Below are 16,352 nucleotides of genomic sequence, written 5' to 3'. Positions count from 1 at the left end.
TGTGAAAAGCTGAGAGTTTTCATTTTATCTGGAGACTTACAGAGGACTAGAGCCTGGGAGACAGCCTCTCAGAAAATGAGAAACTGTTCCAAAGACATTAAGGGGAGGTCAGCCTATATGTAGATATGGAGAAAGGGTGCCTGCATCAAGCAGCCATCTCGGCAGAAGGTCACTGCTTGTCACGAAGCACAGCTATCTTCTAATGATTTTAGTGCTTTTCGAAGTGTGGGAGGATGCAAGAAACTGGGTTCATAAAATTTTCTCTGAAACTATCTGAGGGCCAGTTCTGCTTGTTTTCCCAGAACACAGAGTGCCTCTCATCCTGATCTTCACCCTGAATTCCTTTCAGAGTGTATTGTAGGTCAGCAACTGCTGTAGCCAGCGATTTGATTCTTGTAGAACTGGATGGTGGGCAACATTCTTTATTTTACACGACTGTGCACCAGACCCTATCATTTTTATTTATTTATTTATTTATTTTGCTTTTCAGGGCCGCATCCAAGGGTCAAACCAGAGCTATAGCTGCCAGCTTACACCACAGCCACAGCAACGCTGGATCCGAGCTGTATCTGCGACCTACACAGCAGCTCACGGCAGTGCCAGATCCTTAACCCACCAAGCAAGGCCAAAGATTGAGCCCACATCCTTGTGGATCCTAGTCAGGTTCATTAATCACTGAGCCACAAGGGGAACTCCACCCTATTCTTTTTTTAAAATGTTTTTATTATAGTTGATAAGACCCTATTTTAAGTGGTTTCACCCTACAGCACCACTCTGAGGTCGATTCTGTTATTAATGCCTATTTCGTGGATAAAGACACAGAACAAAGAGAAGCCACTTTGCTCAAGGTTCCACAGCCAAGATCCAACCCTAGGAAGCCTGACTCTAGAGACTGAGTTCTTCAGTCCTACTCTCTCCTTCATCTGTTTGTGCCCTAAGGCTCTCCTCAAATACCACCCCCTCCACAAAGCGCTCCTGGCCCCCCACCCACCCAGCTGGCTCCAACCCATCTGTCCTCTGGCCCCCATAGCCTTCCATGCACACAGCTGGCGTTGCTCTGGCCACACTGATTGTAATTATCGGGTTACGTGTCTGTCTTCTAAACTGCAGAGTCCTTGGGGGCAGGGACTGTGCCTTTCATCTCTGTGTCCCCAGCACCTGGCACGTAGGTAGATGCTCAATAAATACCTGACACATGGATGACAGGATTGGCAGCAGAGTCCTAGGTGATTCCCCTCCTTTGAACTCCCTGCACCATAAGTGGGTGGCATCCAAGTTCCATCACGACGCTGGTTCTGCCCCCTTTCTCTCTAGAGAGTTCCTCTCTGCTTCAGCGGGAACCATCACAACAGCTGCTACCCAGGCTTCCCTGCATCTTCTTTCTCTCCCAGTCAGCCCTGCATGCTGTCCTCCCCTAGCAAAGTAGCCCCAGCTCAAAATGGATAAGCAGAGCTTCTCAGAGCGCTCCCTCCATCCTGCAGCCTGGAATCGCCTGGAGGACAGTGCTTGTTGAAACTACTGGCCCCAGGGAGTTCCCTTCATGGTGCAGCAGAAACAAACCTAACTGGAATCCATGAGGATGCGGGTTCGATCTTTGGCCTCATTCAGTGGTTTGGGAGTCACGTTGCTGTGAGCTGTGGTGTAGGTCACAGACATGGCTCGGATCCCACCGTTGCTGTTGCTCTGGCGTAGGCCGGCAGCTACAGCTCCGATTCACCCCCTAGCCTGGGAATTGCCATATGCTGCAGGTGCAGCCCTAAAGAGAAAAAAATAATAAAACACTGGCCCCAGCCCAGCCCCTCTGAACCAGAATGCCTGAGCACTCAGCCTGGGTGAGAGTCGCTGGTCTCCAGAGTTTGAAAAGCCTAAACTTCACCCAGTACTCAAGGCCTCCATAACCTGAGCCCAACCTCCCTTTCCATCTTACCCACAGCAGCCCTAAAGTTTCACCTCTCTGGTTCTTCACTGTCCTAGGAGCCCGCTTGAGACTTTCCCACTGCCAAGCCTCACACATTCTGCTTTCCTCTCATGCTCAGAGCCCTTTCCCAACCTCTGACCCTCCTGCTTTTCTCAGCCTATCCCAATCTCATGTCCATCTTCAAGATGCAGCTCAAATTCCACCTTTTAAGGAGGCATCCCATGCCCACATCCACCAGAGACCGCTTCCCACTGTAAGCTGCCTGGGCTGCCCTTTTGCACAGAGCCGTGTCTGTCTGCAGTGGGGCTTCCCTTCCCAGGGCGTATCTTGTTTCTACAATTTCATGGTGAGGGTCTGGAGGGCCGGACCCCATCCTGGAATCCTCCTGATCACCCACCACAGCATCTGCCACCTCCCTGACTGGGTCTGGACCGGAGCATCCAGAGTGACTGACAGGTCAGAAGCTATGCAGGACTAGATACCACGAGCCACAGGCAGGAAGCTCAGAGATTTTCCTCATCTTCTTGCGATGCCTTCCCTGACTCAAGAAACCAAGTACCTGGAAGTGAGAGGAGAAACGGGGTGGAGGGGGGTGACTGGCAAAAATGGACCACATTTCTAAGGCTCTACTTCTCTGTGACCTCTGAGAGGGGTTAGCCTCACTCTGGTTTTCAAACTTCCCTGTCTCTAACAGGACAATCATAAGACTCTCTTGGAGAAGAGTTGCGGAGCTTCCAGGAAGCAAAATATGTAACCACATCTAGAATTCATGCTTGCGTTTATCAAACATTCAAAACATCCATGAGGTGCCCAGCACGGACGGGGATGCAGAAGTGAATACATGACCTTGGCAGCAAGCAGTCAGTAGACATGAGAAAACTGTTACAAAACAACATGCTAAGAGTGATAACAGAAGAGCTGGGGTGGGGGTGGAGGGAAGGAGGGGAGGTTCCTCTTGCTGCTTTGTGGTGCAGTAGCCTTGGGCGGGAGTCCGGCTGGCCACCTAGCCCACATAGCCATGCCAAGTCCAACACATGAAAGTATGGAATAGGTAGTTCTAAGAAGAGGTAGATCTGGCTTGGCATGGCTGGAGAGCAGAGTGGCCATGGGACACGGGGCTGGAGAAGCAGCTGGAGCTGGACTTGGAAGAATCTTGGATGCTACGCCAAGAGTTTAGTCTTTATCCTGAGAGTGGTGTGAGGCCACGGAAGAATCTGAAGCAGAGGAGAAGTAATGATGGGAATTGCAGTTTAGAGGGGTCTCTGTGGCTGCAACGGGAATGCCAGGAGGCAGCAGGGCAGAGCGGGATGCAGAGAGGCCCTACCGGGAGTCAGAGAGGAAGATGTGGGCTTGTGTGTGGGCGCCGGTCGCTTGCATTGGCCAACCATATGCACTCAAAAGAGGCTGACTTACAAGAATCAGCTCCTGATAGAGTCCAGCTAGTCTCGAGGCCAACTTCCACTTTCCTCTGGATGTTTTCACTTTTGGGGCATCTTGTTCTGAGTCAAGATTCCTTCTTCTGAACACGGGACTTTCCAAAAGGACCACAGCTCCTTCCGTGTATCCACTCAACTTGGGATGTGTTGGATTTTGGTTGTTGAGGGAGCTCACCTGCCTCTCTGGAGTATGGCCGTGTGGTCCCTGTGGAGTCTACTTCTCTGCGAAGGTAAGCGGGGCAGGCGGAGGGTCTGGTCTCAGAGAGCTGAAGGTCCCTCGTCAGACTTCTGAGCAGGACCCCCTCTCCCCATCCCAAGTGTGCACACAGGAGCTGAGGAGGGCTGGGAAGACTGAAGCAGGTTCTTCGGTAACCTTGAAAGCTCACAAGAGGCAGAGAGGTGCAGGGTCCTGGGTAGAAGGATGGCAGCCCAAGGACCCCCATGTCCATGAGACACGAGCTGTTTTGTGGCCCATAAAACTGAGGCTGGTGATACCATTTGTTTTGAAAGAGATGGTTGTGAGAATGGTCAGGGGCTGGCGATGTTAACATATGCAACTTGTAAGGACAATCTGGGGAGGGCAGGGCTCTTACAATCTGAGGATGTCTTTCCAACAGCCTGTGGGAAAGCTGCAGCCTCTCCCTGCAGGTCTGTGGGAGTGGAAGTGGATATTGAGGAGGAATGAGAGACAAGAGCAAGTTAATATCATGCCTGTGGACTTGGGGTGGCCAGTAACTGAGTGATGTCAGAAGAGACACGTCAGGGGTCTTCAACACGGGGCGACCACCCCCTCATCCTGTATGGTGCCTGACTTCCCTCCCTCCGTTAACAAGTGGTCAGTGTGACAAGGGCCAGCACCCCTAGGCTAGGGGATAGGAGGCATGGGGCTTAGCAAAGGTGCAGACACTTTTGTTTGCATCAGAGACTCGTAGGGACTCTGAGATGACTTTGTCCAGTGTGCCCACCTGAGTTCCTGGTACCAAAAGCCCTGCAGACTTCTACATGTCTAAATGCGAGATGGAAATCCTGCAAAAAGAAAAAAAGAAAAAAGGAAATCCATTTGGCTCACAGATCTTTTAAATCCTTGAACGTGGGGAGCAAAAATGAGTTTTCTTATTGGTAAACAAGATGAGTAGCACTGATTGGGTGCACTCCCTCGTTGTACAGATGGGACCTAGAAAAGTAGGTGATAGGCTGAAGGTCCACGCAGCTCCTCTGCAGCAGAGCCAGGGCAGGAGAGCCCAGGAATCTTGATTGGCATCCAGTGCTATGCTCTTTCTATATGACGTCTCTACTGTGCATTAGCCCTGAAGCCATCCCCAGTCAGGACTGAGATGATTGGGGCTGGGAGTCCGTTAGATGGGTGGGAGGGCTGGAGTCACCAGAGGCTAGCTGAGTAAGCACCCAGAACACATCTCTTCACCCACACTCGCAGCACTGGGGTGCGGTCCTCCCCTGCTCTTATTCTGCTCTGCATCCCAGTGCCCACCACTGTGCCGGGGTGGCCAGTTTCATCATGCCTTGAGCAAATCCACTGAGCTTCTTCTCCATCCTGCTCCTAAACAGCAGTGGGGCACAGGAGTACAAAGATGAAAAGAGGAACCTGTCTGTGGTCTAATGGGGCTCATTAATGAGCAGTAACAACAGGGGGATTAGAGCCTTCACCTGTACCACCTTCACCACCTCCACCCCCATCACCCCCACCCCCACCTCCACCTGCACCACCCCCACCTCCACCTCCCCCACCCCCACCATCACCTATACCACCAGGTCACCGTGGGAACACAGAGAAAGAGTTTGTAACCCTCAGTGACGGATGGGGGAGGGCAGGGGAGGCAATGACGCTTCCCTGAGAGGATGAGCAGAAATTAGCCAGCAAAGGAGCCGGGGGCGCTTCAAGCAGAGGGGTCACCCACACATGCCGAACGCAACATGTTCCCATTAAAACTTAGCCTCTTGCCATCCCGCCCCCATTCTGTTTCTCCTCCTGTTGTGTTTCCCAGAGAAGGACACCCAGAGGGTCCCAAGGACCTGGGAGGCAGCCTCCCCCCACCCCCCCGCTCCCTCGCTCCCCAGATCTCATCTGCTACCAGATCCCACTGACTAGGCACCTTCATCTTTCTCAGTTCCTCCCACTTCAGCCCATCTCAGCCTCTCCTTTCCTCAGTATGAGCTTCCCTCGCACTCCTGTGGATTAATAGGAACAGCCTCCATCTGGCTCCGCCTCCGACGAGTCCTCCACACCTCTGCTGGAGTGGTCTTTCTAACCCTGGATCTAATCATGTTGCTCTCCTACTTAGAGCCTATCCAAGGCCCCCCATCGCTCTAAGGATAAAGCCTGAACTCCAAAGTTACTTTCAGGGCCATGCAGGATCTGGCTCCCACAGACTCTTGCAACGCAATTTCTTTCTCCCCTAGCAGATAACTACTTTCGGTTCCTTGTGCACGGCGCTCTCTCACCCTCCGGGCCTTTGTGTATGTGTACGCGGCTTCCTCTGCCTCTAACACTTCCCCATCCCCATCCAGGCTGCACTCTGCTTTGCCTGGCTGACTCCCATTCCTCTTTCAGGTCTCAACTTAACCCTTTCTTCTCTGAGCCCCTGAAGACCGGGCAAGTTCACCCTATCACCCTACCTGTGTTCTCCCAGGGCACCCATTTTTTTCCACATCGTGGCAGTTGATTTTTTTTTTTTTCTTTTTGTTTAGGGCTGCCCCTGAAGCATGTGGAAGTTCTCAGGGCTAGGGGTTGAATCAGAGCTGCAGCTGCCAGCCTACGCCACAGCCACAGCAACATGGGATCTGAAGCAGCCTACGCAGCTGGCAGCAACACCAAATCTTCACCCACTAAGTGAGGTGATGGATCAGCTAGCATCCTCATGGATGGTGTTCTTAACCCACTGAACCACAACGGAAACTCCAATATATTTTAATTGCTTGCTTAAGAGTCTGAGCTCTGTGACCCCAGGGATGGGAATCTCGTCCTCACTGCTTTATTCTCAGTCTCTGGCATGGTGCCTGGGTGGAGGGGGACCTCATTTGTCTGTGTGCAGGAGAGAGATGAGGTTTGGGGCAGGCAGAGTGACGGGGCTCTGTCCTTTCAGCACTATTTCCCGTCGTTGTCACCAGTGTCCAAGTGCAGGGCCAGGTGGGGGGCTCAGCCCTGCTGGTGGCAGAACGCCCTCCTGGCTTCCAAGTCCGTGAGGCCATCTGGAGATGTCTCTGGCCTTCAGAGGAGCTCCTGGCCACGTTTTTCCGGGACTCCCTGGAGACTCTTTACCACTCCCGCTTCCTGGGCAGAACCCAACTGCACAGCAACCTCAGCCTGGAGCTCCGGCCGCTGGAGTCTGGAGACAGCGGCAACTTCTCCGTGCTATTGGTGGACAAGGAAGGTCGGGCCTGGACACAGACTCTGCAGCTCAAGGTGTATGGTGAGTGTGCTGGACGCTGGCTCTCCGCCCCACCTCCTCCCACAAAGCCCTAGAAAATCGTCCTGGGAACTGGGGAGAACTAAGTTCTAGAAACTGCTGGCCTCTGACTTCATGACTGTTTCAGGGAACAGTCACCTCCCTCCCAACACACACACACACACACACACACACACACACACATACACATGGCCACAGGTAAGGAAATTCCTCAGCTTCTCCCAGGTGCGCTTCTGGCTGGGGCAGCCAGGCTTTGCCAGCCACAGCCTTGGTCTGAATTCTAGCTCAGTTTCTTATCTCAGGGGCCTGGGACACAATGGTTTAGGTCCCTGACACTGACCTAAAACAGGCATCGTGATATTTACCATGTAAATATCAATAAAGGTAAAATCAGTGGCATTTGAGAAAGCATCTAGGTTAGAGGCAGGCCTCCATGTCATCAGTTCTAAGGTGTCAGATTATAAGACATGCCACTATTTTATACACCGCTAAAAAGAAAAATGAACATTGCAGTGAAACTACGACATAATGTTTTAAATTAAAAATTAAATGTAATTATAGAGTTTTTATTTCATATTTCTTTAAAGAGCTCTTTTAGATGTATTGCAAAATGTTAACTTTATATCATTCACGGGTTCTCTAAGTCATTCGTTGTTGCAAAATAAACTGTCCCAAAACCTAGTGGCTGAAAACAACTATTTTTATTTCTCACAAATCTGAGTTGGAAGGGCCCAGCTGAGTGAACCCTCTGCTCTGTGTAGATTTGTTAGGGTCATTCATGCAGCTGCTGACAGCACCTCAGCTGGGATGGCTGAATTCACCAGGGCTGAATGGGTCTTTCTTTCCAGTAACTTCACCCCCACCCCCACCATTACCTGTACCACCATCACCACCTCCACCACCACCACCTCCCCACCAAAAACCATCACCACCGCTACCACCCCCAGCTACTATCCCCATCACCACCTCCCCCCATAACCATTCCACCACCTCCACCATCACCTCTACCACCATCACCACCTCCCCACCAAAAACCATCACCACCACTACCACCCCCAACCACCATCTCGAACCACCACCTCCCTCCACAACCACTCCACCCCTACCCCCATCACCCATACCACCATCACTACCTCCACCTCCAACACAACCACTCCACCACCCCTATCTCAATGGTACCACCATCCCTACCTCTACCTCCACCACCCCTGCCATCACCACCTCCATCTACCACAACTGCTCCACCACCCTCACCTCGACTACTGCCACCATAATTCTGCTGGTCAAGATAAAATGGCCTTTGAGTTCCCATTCATCTACCTAATGGCTTGGGGAAGATGTGTCGTAATCCCAAACCAGTATTTCGGTGAAGCCTCAGAACCTTGGAGAGAATAAGGGGGAGGAAAAGGTCCATATTTAAGAATGGAGAGTAGGGGTGAGAGCTGGCGGGGGGAAAGAGTGAGGGAGAGGAAGGCAGTACCAACCTGGGAAGGAGACAGACCTACACCTAGAGAGCGAGCACTGGCTCGTCACCTGGCTGAGCCACTTAGGCTGCCAACAGGCAATCAAGTGGCCACCCCTTTGGAGGCATACAGCCCTGACCCAGGTCGTACAGCCTAGCAGGCAGCAGACTGGCTAGAACGCAGCACCCCCTCTTACCTCTTACTCCCCTTATTCCAAAGGCCCTGGCACAGTCTAAAGCCTTGACAACCTTACAGGAAGCAGGGGAGCCTCTCTCTCGTTCTGAGTCTCAGCTGCCACACATGTGAAAAGACAGCGTTGGATGTGATTGCGCATGTAGCACCCACACCGCTAAGCTCTGAAATGCCTTGTTCTCAGCATCTGAATTACAGATTTCAAGGAAATTGCTGTTTTATTGCTTCCAAATACATAGCATGATTAGAACTAATTGCACAAAGCTGCCAAGCAGCCATCCTTAGGAGCTCTGCTTTGACAATAGATCAGAATGATTTGAATTAGCAGATCAGTTACTCGAAATGTCAATGGGTGTTTCTACTGTGCCTGATCGTGTTTGGAAGCGGTTTGTCCTCTTAAGTAGTGTAAATATCCCCCCCTGTAATCTTTGTTTATACTATTAGTGCGCCCAGCAAATCTTTCCTTTTTTCCTATCACAAATCCCACCAGATTGAGCTGGCATTAATGAGGTTTTACTCGGCTTGACTTTGGAATGTGGTCTGAGACCCAGCCCTCCTGTTGTCACCGAAATGCTCTCCCGCTGGCCCCCATCGCCACAGAGACTCATGATGCACTCATCAATCCATACAGGCAAGGCAAGCGATAGCCTGGGATGCCAGGACGCCGATTTGTCCAATGGTTTGGGCAGCTGAGCATCTAAAAGGCAGAGGTGATGGAGACAACAAGGCAGAAAGAGCCCCTACCCTCTTGTTTGCTCCTTCACAGAATTGTACATCCTTGTCATTATTTTCTTAGTTATTCACACTCAGCTGTCAGAACCTGTCTTCCTCACTCACCTATAACCTCCGAAAGTCCAGGAATGTGTTTGTTTTTGTGCCTGGCTTAGTAAATGCTTACTGTCTCTCTGACTGATGTATCATCACAGAAATGCTCTGATAGGGATACACAGAATTCTTAGAGAGCTCAGGGTTATACCCAGCATATCAGGGAAGGCTTTATAATCACAGCAGTAAGCAAGGTGGCCAAGATGGACCTGGCAGCCTGGGTAGGAGTTTTCTGGGAGGATGAGGAGAGACAGGCATCTGTGTACACCTGAGCCATATGAAAGCATGAAGAGAAGTTCCCGTCATGGTTCACGAATCCAACTAGGGATCATGAGGTTGTGGGTTCGATCCCTGGCATTGCTCAGTGGGTTAACGATCCGGTGTTGCCACAAGCTGTGGTGTGTAGTTTGCAGGCGCGGCTCGGATCCCGCGTTGCTGTGGCTCTGGTGTAGGCCGGCAGCTGTAGGCCGTTGGCTACAGCTCCAATTCAACCCCTAGCCTGGGAACCTCCATAAGCCATGGGAGCGGCCCAAGAAATGGCAAAAAGACAAAAAAAAAAAAAAAAAAAAAGGCATGAAGGATACATGATAGACGAGTGTGATGTGCTTGAGAGAGTGGGAAATTGACTAGGATAGGTGGGGAGGATCAGTGGCAGGTACAGCTGGAGAGGTTGAGATCAATCATTTTATGAAGTGTTCTTTTTTTTTGAGGTAGGGGTTCTTTTTAGGGCTACACCCACGCCTTATGGAAGTTCCCAGGCTAGGTAGTTGAATAGGAGCAACAGCTGTGACCTACACCATAGCTCATGGCAACGCCGGATCCTTCACCCACTTAGCGAGGCCAGGGCTCAAAGCTGTATCCTCATGGTTACTAGTTGGGTTTGTTACCACTGAGCCATGATGGGAACTCCCTCATGAAAGGTTTTGAATACCAGACTGAGGAATTCAGCTTCTGTCCTGTGGGTCATGGGAAGCTAAACAAGGTATTGAAGCAAGAGGGGTCTAGTCGGAGGTGGCATCCAGCCCTGCATGGATCCCGTAGCTGGAGCTGTGGGCCTGGCACAGCATCCTGCTAACCCACCCTGGCTCTGCTGTTCCTGCCCAGATGCAGTGCCCAGGCCCGTGGTGCAAGTGTTCATTGCCATATCAGGGGATGCTCAGCCCCTCAAGACCTGTCAAGTGTTCCTGTCCTGTTGGGCCCCCAACATCAGCGACATAACCTATAGCTGGCGACGGGAGGGGACTCTTGACCTTGGTGTCGAGCCAGGTGAACTTTTCATGGATAGACAGCTGCTGAGCGTCTCACTGGGACCAGGAGACAAAGGCGTGGCCTATTCCTGCATCGTCTCAAACCCTGTCAGCTGGGACTTGGCCACCGTCACCCCCTGGGAGAGCTGCCATCGGGAGGCAGGTATGCCAAGGGCACGGGGTCGGCGGTTGAGGGATTGTGAAGCATCCAGGCCACCTGTGACCCTGCCCCCGCTTCCCCCATGTCCAGCCCCAGGGAAGGCCTCCTACAAAGATGCACTGCTGGTGGTGGTGCCCGTCTTGCTGCTCCTGATCCTGGCTGGTCTCTCTGCCTGGTGCTGGGGCCCCTGCTCAGGTAGGTGCCCCCCAGGGGCTGGGGGTGGGTGGCAGAGGTGGGTCTGCCGGGGAGGATGGCAGAGTTTGGACCTCCTCTCAGTTAGGCATCATGTGCTCTGGGCTTACCTCTCCCACATCATCTGGTCCTCTCCACCTAACCTTCTGGTCTCCAATAAGACAGAACTACTCTAAGTTCCTTTTGCAGGTTTCAAATGAGCTACTTACTCTCTCACGTCCCCCTGCAGGCATTTGTACCTTCTCCTCCCTCTGTCTGGAACACACTTTCCGTGATTTCCCACCCAATTGCCTTCTTTATTTGACTGTCATCTCCACTATCTTCCAAGTGTGCCTGCTCCAAGAAGCTTTCCTGACCTTCTCCCCAGGCCCAGGCCGACTTCATGACCTGCCTTTCTCCAGGGCTCACCCTGGTCACAGTCACAGCGCTGACTGCCCTCGACACTCCCACGGGGTTCTCAGCCCTTGAAAGACAGAGCCTGAGTCACCCTCTAGGGTGACCTGGGCTTTCTGGACATGTCCATCCTGGGCTGTCTAGTCTGGTCGCAGGGTGGAGAGAGTGGGTCTGCAAGCAGAAGGAGACCTTAGACCTCTTCACAGTGGGCGTGTCCTAGAACAAGAGTCTTGGCCCAGCCACTGAGCATGCGGCCTGGGTGGCTGGCTGGCTCCCATGTATTCTATCCTCGGACAAGGGGGTGGAGGTGGGGGCTGAGGTGACACTCCACTCCGAGGCCCTGTCTGCTCCTGAGAGGGTCTGATCTGGCCCTGATTGTCCCCAGGATTCCAGGTAAGAAGGTGGAAGACAGAGAAAGTGAAGCTTTTTATTTTAAAGCTTTATTGAGATATAATTCACATGCGCTACAATTCATGCATTTAAAGCATAAAACCCAATGGCTTTTGTTATAGTCACAGAGTTGTGCACCCACCGCCACACTCAATTTTAGAATTCTCATTACCCCAAAACGAATCCCCCAAGCTCCTTAGCCATCCTTCCCCCAATCTGCCTTTCTCCTCCAGCCCCAGGCAACCACTAATCTTTCTGTCTTTAGACTGTCTTTTCTGGACATTTAGCAAAAATGGAGTCATGCATTTAGACTGTCTTTTCTGGACATTTAGCAAAAATGGAGTCAGTCAGGGGTGACTGACTTCTTTCACTTTACCTAATGTTTTCAAGGCTCAGAAAGGAGCAGCTTTGGCCACTGAACAGATCAGAGCCAACTCAACTACCTGAGTTAGTGGGAAGGCGCTACCCAGGGCATCTGGAAGCTGGCACTGGCTCTGTCACGTGGCTTCTGCCTAGTCATCTAAGTGGATCTAGCCAAGCTCTAAGTTTCTGTACCTTCTGCAGCTACATGACTGACATAGTTGCAGAGGAAGGCTAGACATGAGGAAGAACTTTTCATCCTTGAAGCATCTCCTTTTCCAGGATCTTAGAAAACCAGGAGAGATATCCTTTGCCTGAGGTGATCTGGGACCAGGACAGTTGGGATTCAGAGTCTTGGTGCAAACACTGGAGGGGTAACCTCCCTTCCGATCTCCTTGCCAGGGAAGAAGAAAGATGCCTGTGCTGACGAAGTGGCTCCAGAGACAGAGAATCCTCTTGTGTAGGGTGGGCCTTGAGGGAGGAAAGAAACGAAGCCTGGATGGTGAGGAACCCCCTGCCCAGCCACGTGATGCTCTGGGACATGGCTGGTGCCTGGAAACCACCATGGACCCCCTACCTCATACCTTGCATGATACTCCAGGACCAGCCCCCAAGAAACAACACTGGGAGGACAGGCTATCTGGTCTGGTCCCAGGGGAGAGAGTGGGTCAGCAAAGAGAAGGAGAACTTAGAACTCTTTTTGGTGGGCGTGTTCTAGAACAAAAGTCTTGGCCCAGCCACTGAGCATGCAGCCCAGCTGGCTGCTGGCTGGCTGGCTCCTGTGTATTCTTTCCATGGGCAAGTTGTGGGTGGGGAGCAGCTGAGGTCACACTCTGCTCAGGGGCCCTGACTGCTCCTAAGAGGGTCTGATGTGGCCCTAACAGTCCCCAAGGAGCAACACTGGGAGCACAGGAAACATTGACACAACCTCCCACAGCCCCTCCTCACCTTCTTTCTCCCCTCGTTGCAGGTCCTGGCTCTGCTCTGGGCAACATGGGCCTAGAAGGACATCCCCTCAAGGATGCTGGAAGTTCTCCAGGATCCCAGATTGATTACCCAGGGTGCTCACTCTCCACCCACTGTCATGAAGTATTGTTATGGACTGAATTTGTCCCCTTTAAACTCTTATGATGAAGTCCTAATCCTCAGCAGCTCAGAATATGACCGTGTTTGGAGATAGGGCCTTGAAAGAGATAAGGTTAAGGTTAAGGTTAAATGAAGAGTTCCCATCATGGTGCAGCGGAAACGAATCCTACTAGGAACCATGGGGTGGCAGGTTCAATCCCTGACCTCACTCAGTGGGTCAAGTTGCCATGAACTGTGGTGTAGGTCACAGATGTGGCTTGGATCTCACATTGCTATAGCTGTGGTGTAGGCCAGTGGCTATAGCTCTGATTAGACCCCAAGCCTGGGAACCTCCATATGCCATGGGTGCAGCCCTGAAAATCAAAAAAAAAAAAAAAAAAAAAAAAGGTTAAATGAGGTCATTGAGGTGGCCTAACCCAGTATGACTGATGTCATTACAAGAAGAGAGAGAGGGGTTCCCTGATGGTTCAGCAGATCAGGGATCATCATCACTGCTTGTAGCTCAGGTTGTTGCTGTGGCGCAAGTTCAGTCTCTGGCCTGGGAACTTGAGCATGCTGTGAGGGTGGCCAAAAACAAAAAAACAAACAGAGGAAGAGGAAGAGACACCAGGGATGCTTACACTCGGAGAAAATGCCATGAAAGGACACAGAGAAGGAAGCACTCTGCACGGCATGGAGAGGAGCCTCAGGAGAAACCAAACCTGCTAACACCTTGGTCTTGGACTTCCAGCCTCCAAAAGTGTGAGAAAATAAATTTCTGTTGATACCCATTCTGTGGTATCTTGCTATGCAGCCCTAGCAGACTAATACAACTACTAACCCATAAGCATCAAAGGATTGCCTCCAGCCTGGGGCCCAGCCTCGGGCCCAGCCTCTAACAGACAGTAGACATTTGAGTCCCCCACTTCCAGCCCCATGTAATTTGAGACCCTGAAGCTTCCCCACAACCAAGGAATCACCATAAGAAAAGGTCTAGAAGCTGATAAAGAAGAGAGGTGAGGGTCAAGTGTTTCTTTTTCTGGCTTGAAGGGCTTTCAGGTCACCCAAGTTCATGGTCCTCATGAGCTCAAAGATACTCAAAGGTAATTTACAATTACAGACAATCAAGGGATGGTTGACATCTCATGGTTGGGATGGGTGCCATTTCACAGGTAATATCTTTTTTTTTTTTTTTTGGTCTTTTTTTGCTATTTCTTGGGCCGCTCCCGCGGCATATGGAGGTTCCCAGGCTAGGGGTCGAATCGGAGCTGCAGCCACCAGCCTACGCCAGAGCCACAGCAACACTGGATCCGAGCCGCGTCTGCAACCTACACCACAGCTCTCGGCAATGCTGGATCGTTAACCCACTGAGCAAGAGCAGGGACCAAACCCGCAACCTCATGGTTCCTAGTCAGATTCGTTAACCACTGCGCCACGACGGGAACTCCCGTTTTTTTCTTTCCTTTTTTTTTCTTTTTAGGGCCGCACCTGCAGAGCAAATGGAAGTTCCATGGCTAGGGGTCAAATCAAAGCTGCCATTGCCAGCCTAAGCCACAGCCACAGCCACGCCAGACCTGAGCTGAATCTGTGAACTATACCACAGCTTGTGGGCAATGCCAGATCCTTAACCCACTGAGCAAGCCAGGGATCAAACCTATATCCTCACTGACACTGTTTGGGTTCTTAACCCACTGAGCCACAACAGGAACTCCTGCAGGTAACATCTTTTTAATTGGCATCTTCACCCTCAATGCTGACCCTCATGCCTCCTGCAAGAGTTGGGGTGGGCTTTGAAATTTTCTCCTCACTGTCTGTGATTTTCTCCTCACAGCAACCAGAAAAAGAGAGATTAAATTTGCCGTAGCAGAAAGGAGGTTCTTGCACAACTTCAAGAAAAGCAGCTCAGGGAGTTCACATCATGGCTTAGCAGAAACAAATCCGACTAGTATCCATGAGGATGTGGGTTTGATCCCTGGCCTCACTCAGTGGGTTAAGGATACAGCTTTGCTATGGCTGTGGTGTAGGCTTGCAGTGGTAGCTCTGATTCGACCCCTAGCCTGGGAACTCCAATATGCTGCAGGTGTGGCCTAAAAGAAGAAGAAGAAGAAGAAAAAAAGCAGCTCAACTCAGGATGTAAAAGGAAGGAGCCAGGAAAAGCTAAGCAGCAGGGAAATTATGAAGGGAAAGTGCACGTGGGACCTTGTGGTCTTTGGAACACCACGTCCCTGGGGATAGGGAAGCCAGGAGCACTGCTTCTGTTTGGCTGTCTGATTCCTCCCATATGGACCTTTGCACCATTATTTCCAGTAGGCTCACGGTCCGATCAGAATCCTCTCTAAATCTGGATTTACTTTTCCTTTTTTTCATTTTATTTCCCTTGAGCAAGAGGCTTCATACTGTCCTTCTGTGTACAGGGCAAATACAAGAGCTGCTAGGACAAAGAGGTCATGTGCCACATTGTCAGAGAAAATGGGGGGGGATATCACAAAAGAGAAGGGTTAGAGACATTTTTTTTCATCGATAGAGATATGACACCCAATGCCTCATTTGAAAAACAAAATCATGGGGGGAAGGGGGAGGGGCAAGCTAGAGGTAGGGGATTAAGAGGTACAAAACTGGGAGTTCCCATTGTGGCTCAGCGGTAAGGAACCGGGTAGTATCCATGAGGACTCGGGTTCGATCCCTGGCCCTGCTCAGTGGGTTAAGGATCCAGCGCCACTGTGAGCTGTGGTGTAGGTCACAAATATGGCTTGGATCCCACATTGCTGTGGCCTTGGTGTAGGCCACAGCTGCAGCTCTGATTGGACCCCTACCCTAGCCTGGGAATTTTCATATGCCACAGTTGCAGCCCTAAAAAGACAAAAAAAAAAAAAGTACAAAATGCTATGTAGAAAATAAATAAGCTACAAGGATGTATTGTACAGCATGGGGAATTATAGCCATGATTTTAACGTAACTTTAACTGGAGTATAATCTAAAAAATACTGAATCACTCTATTGTACACCTGAAACTGATATTGTAATCAACTAGACTTCAATTTAAAATGTTTAATAAACTTAAAAAAGAAAAACAGCAGGCATTAATGACATCTCTGGCAATTCTTCCTTCCATGCTTATTGCGAAGTAGCACCTGTTCAGTTCATCGGCACTTGGTGACTTGCTTTTCTTCAGGGGAAGCACCATCTCCTTCCAGATCTGACTCCACAGCTCCCTGCATCTGTTCTGCACACAGCTAGAAGGAGGGCCTCTAAAACCGCACTGCACATCACTAGATTTGGCAGGGTT

General features: G+C 50.9%; 1 protein-coding gene across 3 annotated transcripts; it reads left to right on the top strand.

Annotated features, from left to right (window-relative positions):
• Positions 1–3,398: 3,398 nt before the first annotated feature.
• Positions 3,399–16,137, top strand: SLAMF8 (SLAM family member 8). Of its 3 annotated transcripts, none has more exons than XM_085022615.1 (6): positions 3,399–3,584; positions 6,652–6,782; positions 8,925–10,669; positions 10,757–10,861; positions 12,404–12,503; positions 12,972–16,137. In XM_085022615.1, exons 3-5 carry the CDS (start codon positions 10,288–10,290, stop codon positions 12,463–12,465), a joined length of 549 nt encoding a protein of 182 aa, XP_084878741.1. In that variant the 5' UTR covers positions 3,399–3,584; positions 6,652–6,782; positions 8,925–10,287; the 3' UTR covers positions 12,466–12,503; positions 12,972–16,137. The 3 variants fall into 3 exon arrangements, with proteins under 3 accessions (XP_084878741.1, XP_003125718.1, XP_003125716.1); XM_003125670.4 differs by having other exon boundaries at positions 6,585–6,782; positions 10,364–10,669; XM_003125668.6 differs by having other exon boundaries at positions 6,456–6,782; positions 10,364–10,669.
• The last annotated feature ends 215 nt before the right edge of the window (positions 16,138–16,352 follow it).

Source organism: Sus scrofa, chromosome 4 (genome assembly GCF_054392235.1).
Source record: "Sus scrofa isolate SSC_HxYL_T2T_F1_AM1 chromosome 4, Sscrofa_HxYL_maternal_Yorkshire_Landrace_v2.0, whole genome shotgun sequence".
NCBI classification, from domain to species: domain Eukaryota; kingdom Metazoa; phylum Chordata; class Mammalia; order Artiodactyla; family Suidae; genus Sus; species Sus scrofa.
The sequence above is the reverse complement of the archived record's forward strand: the minus strand, read 5'-3'. Positions and strand labels throughout refer to the sequence as shown.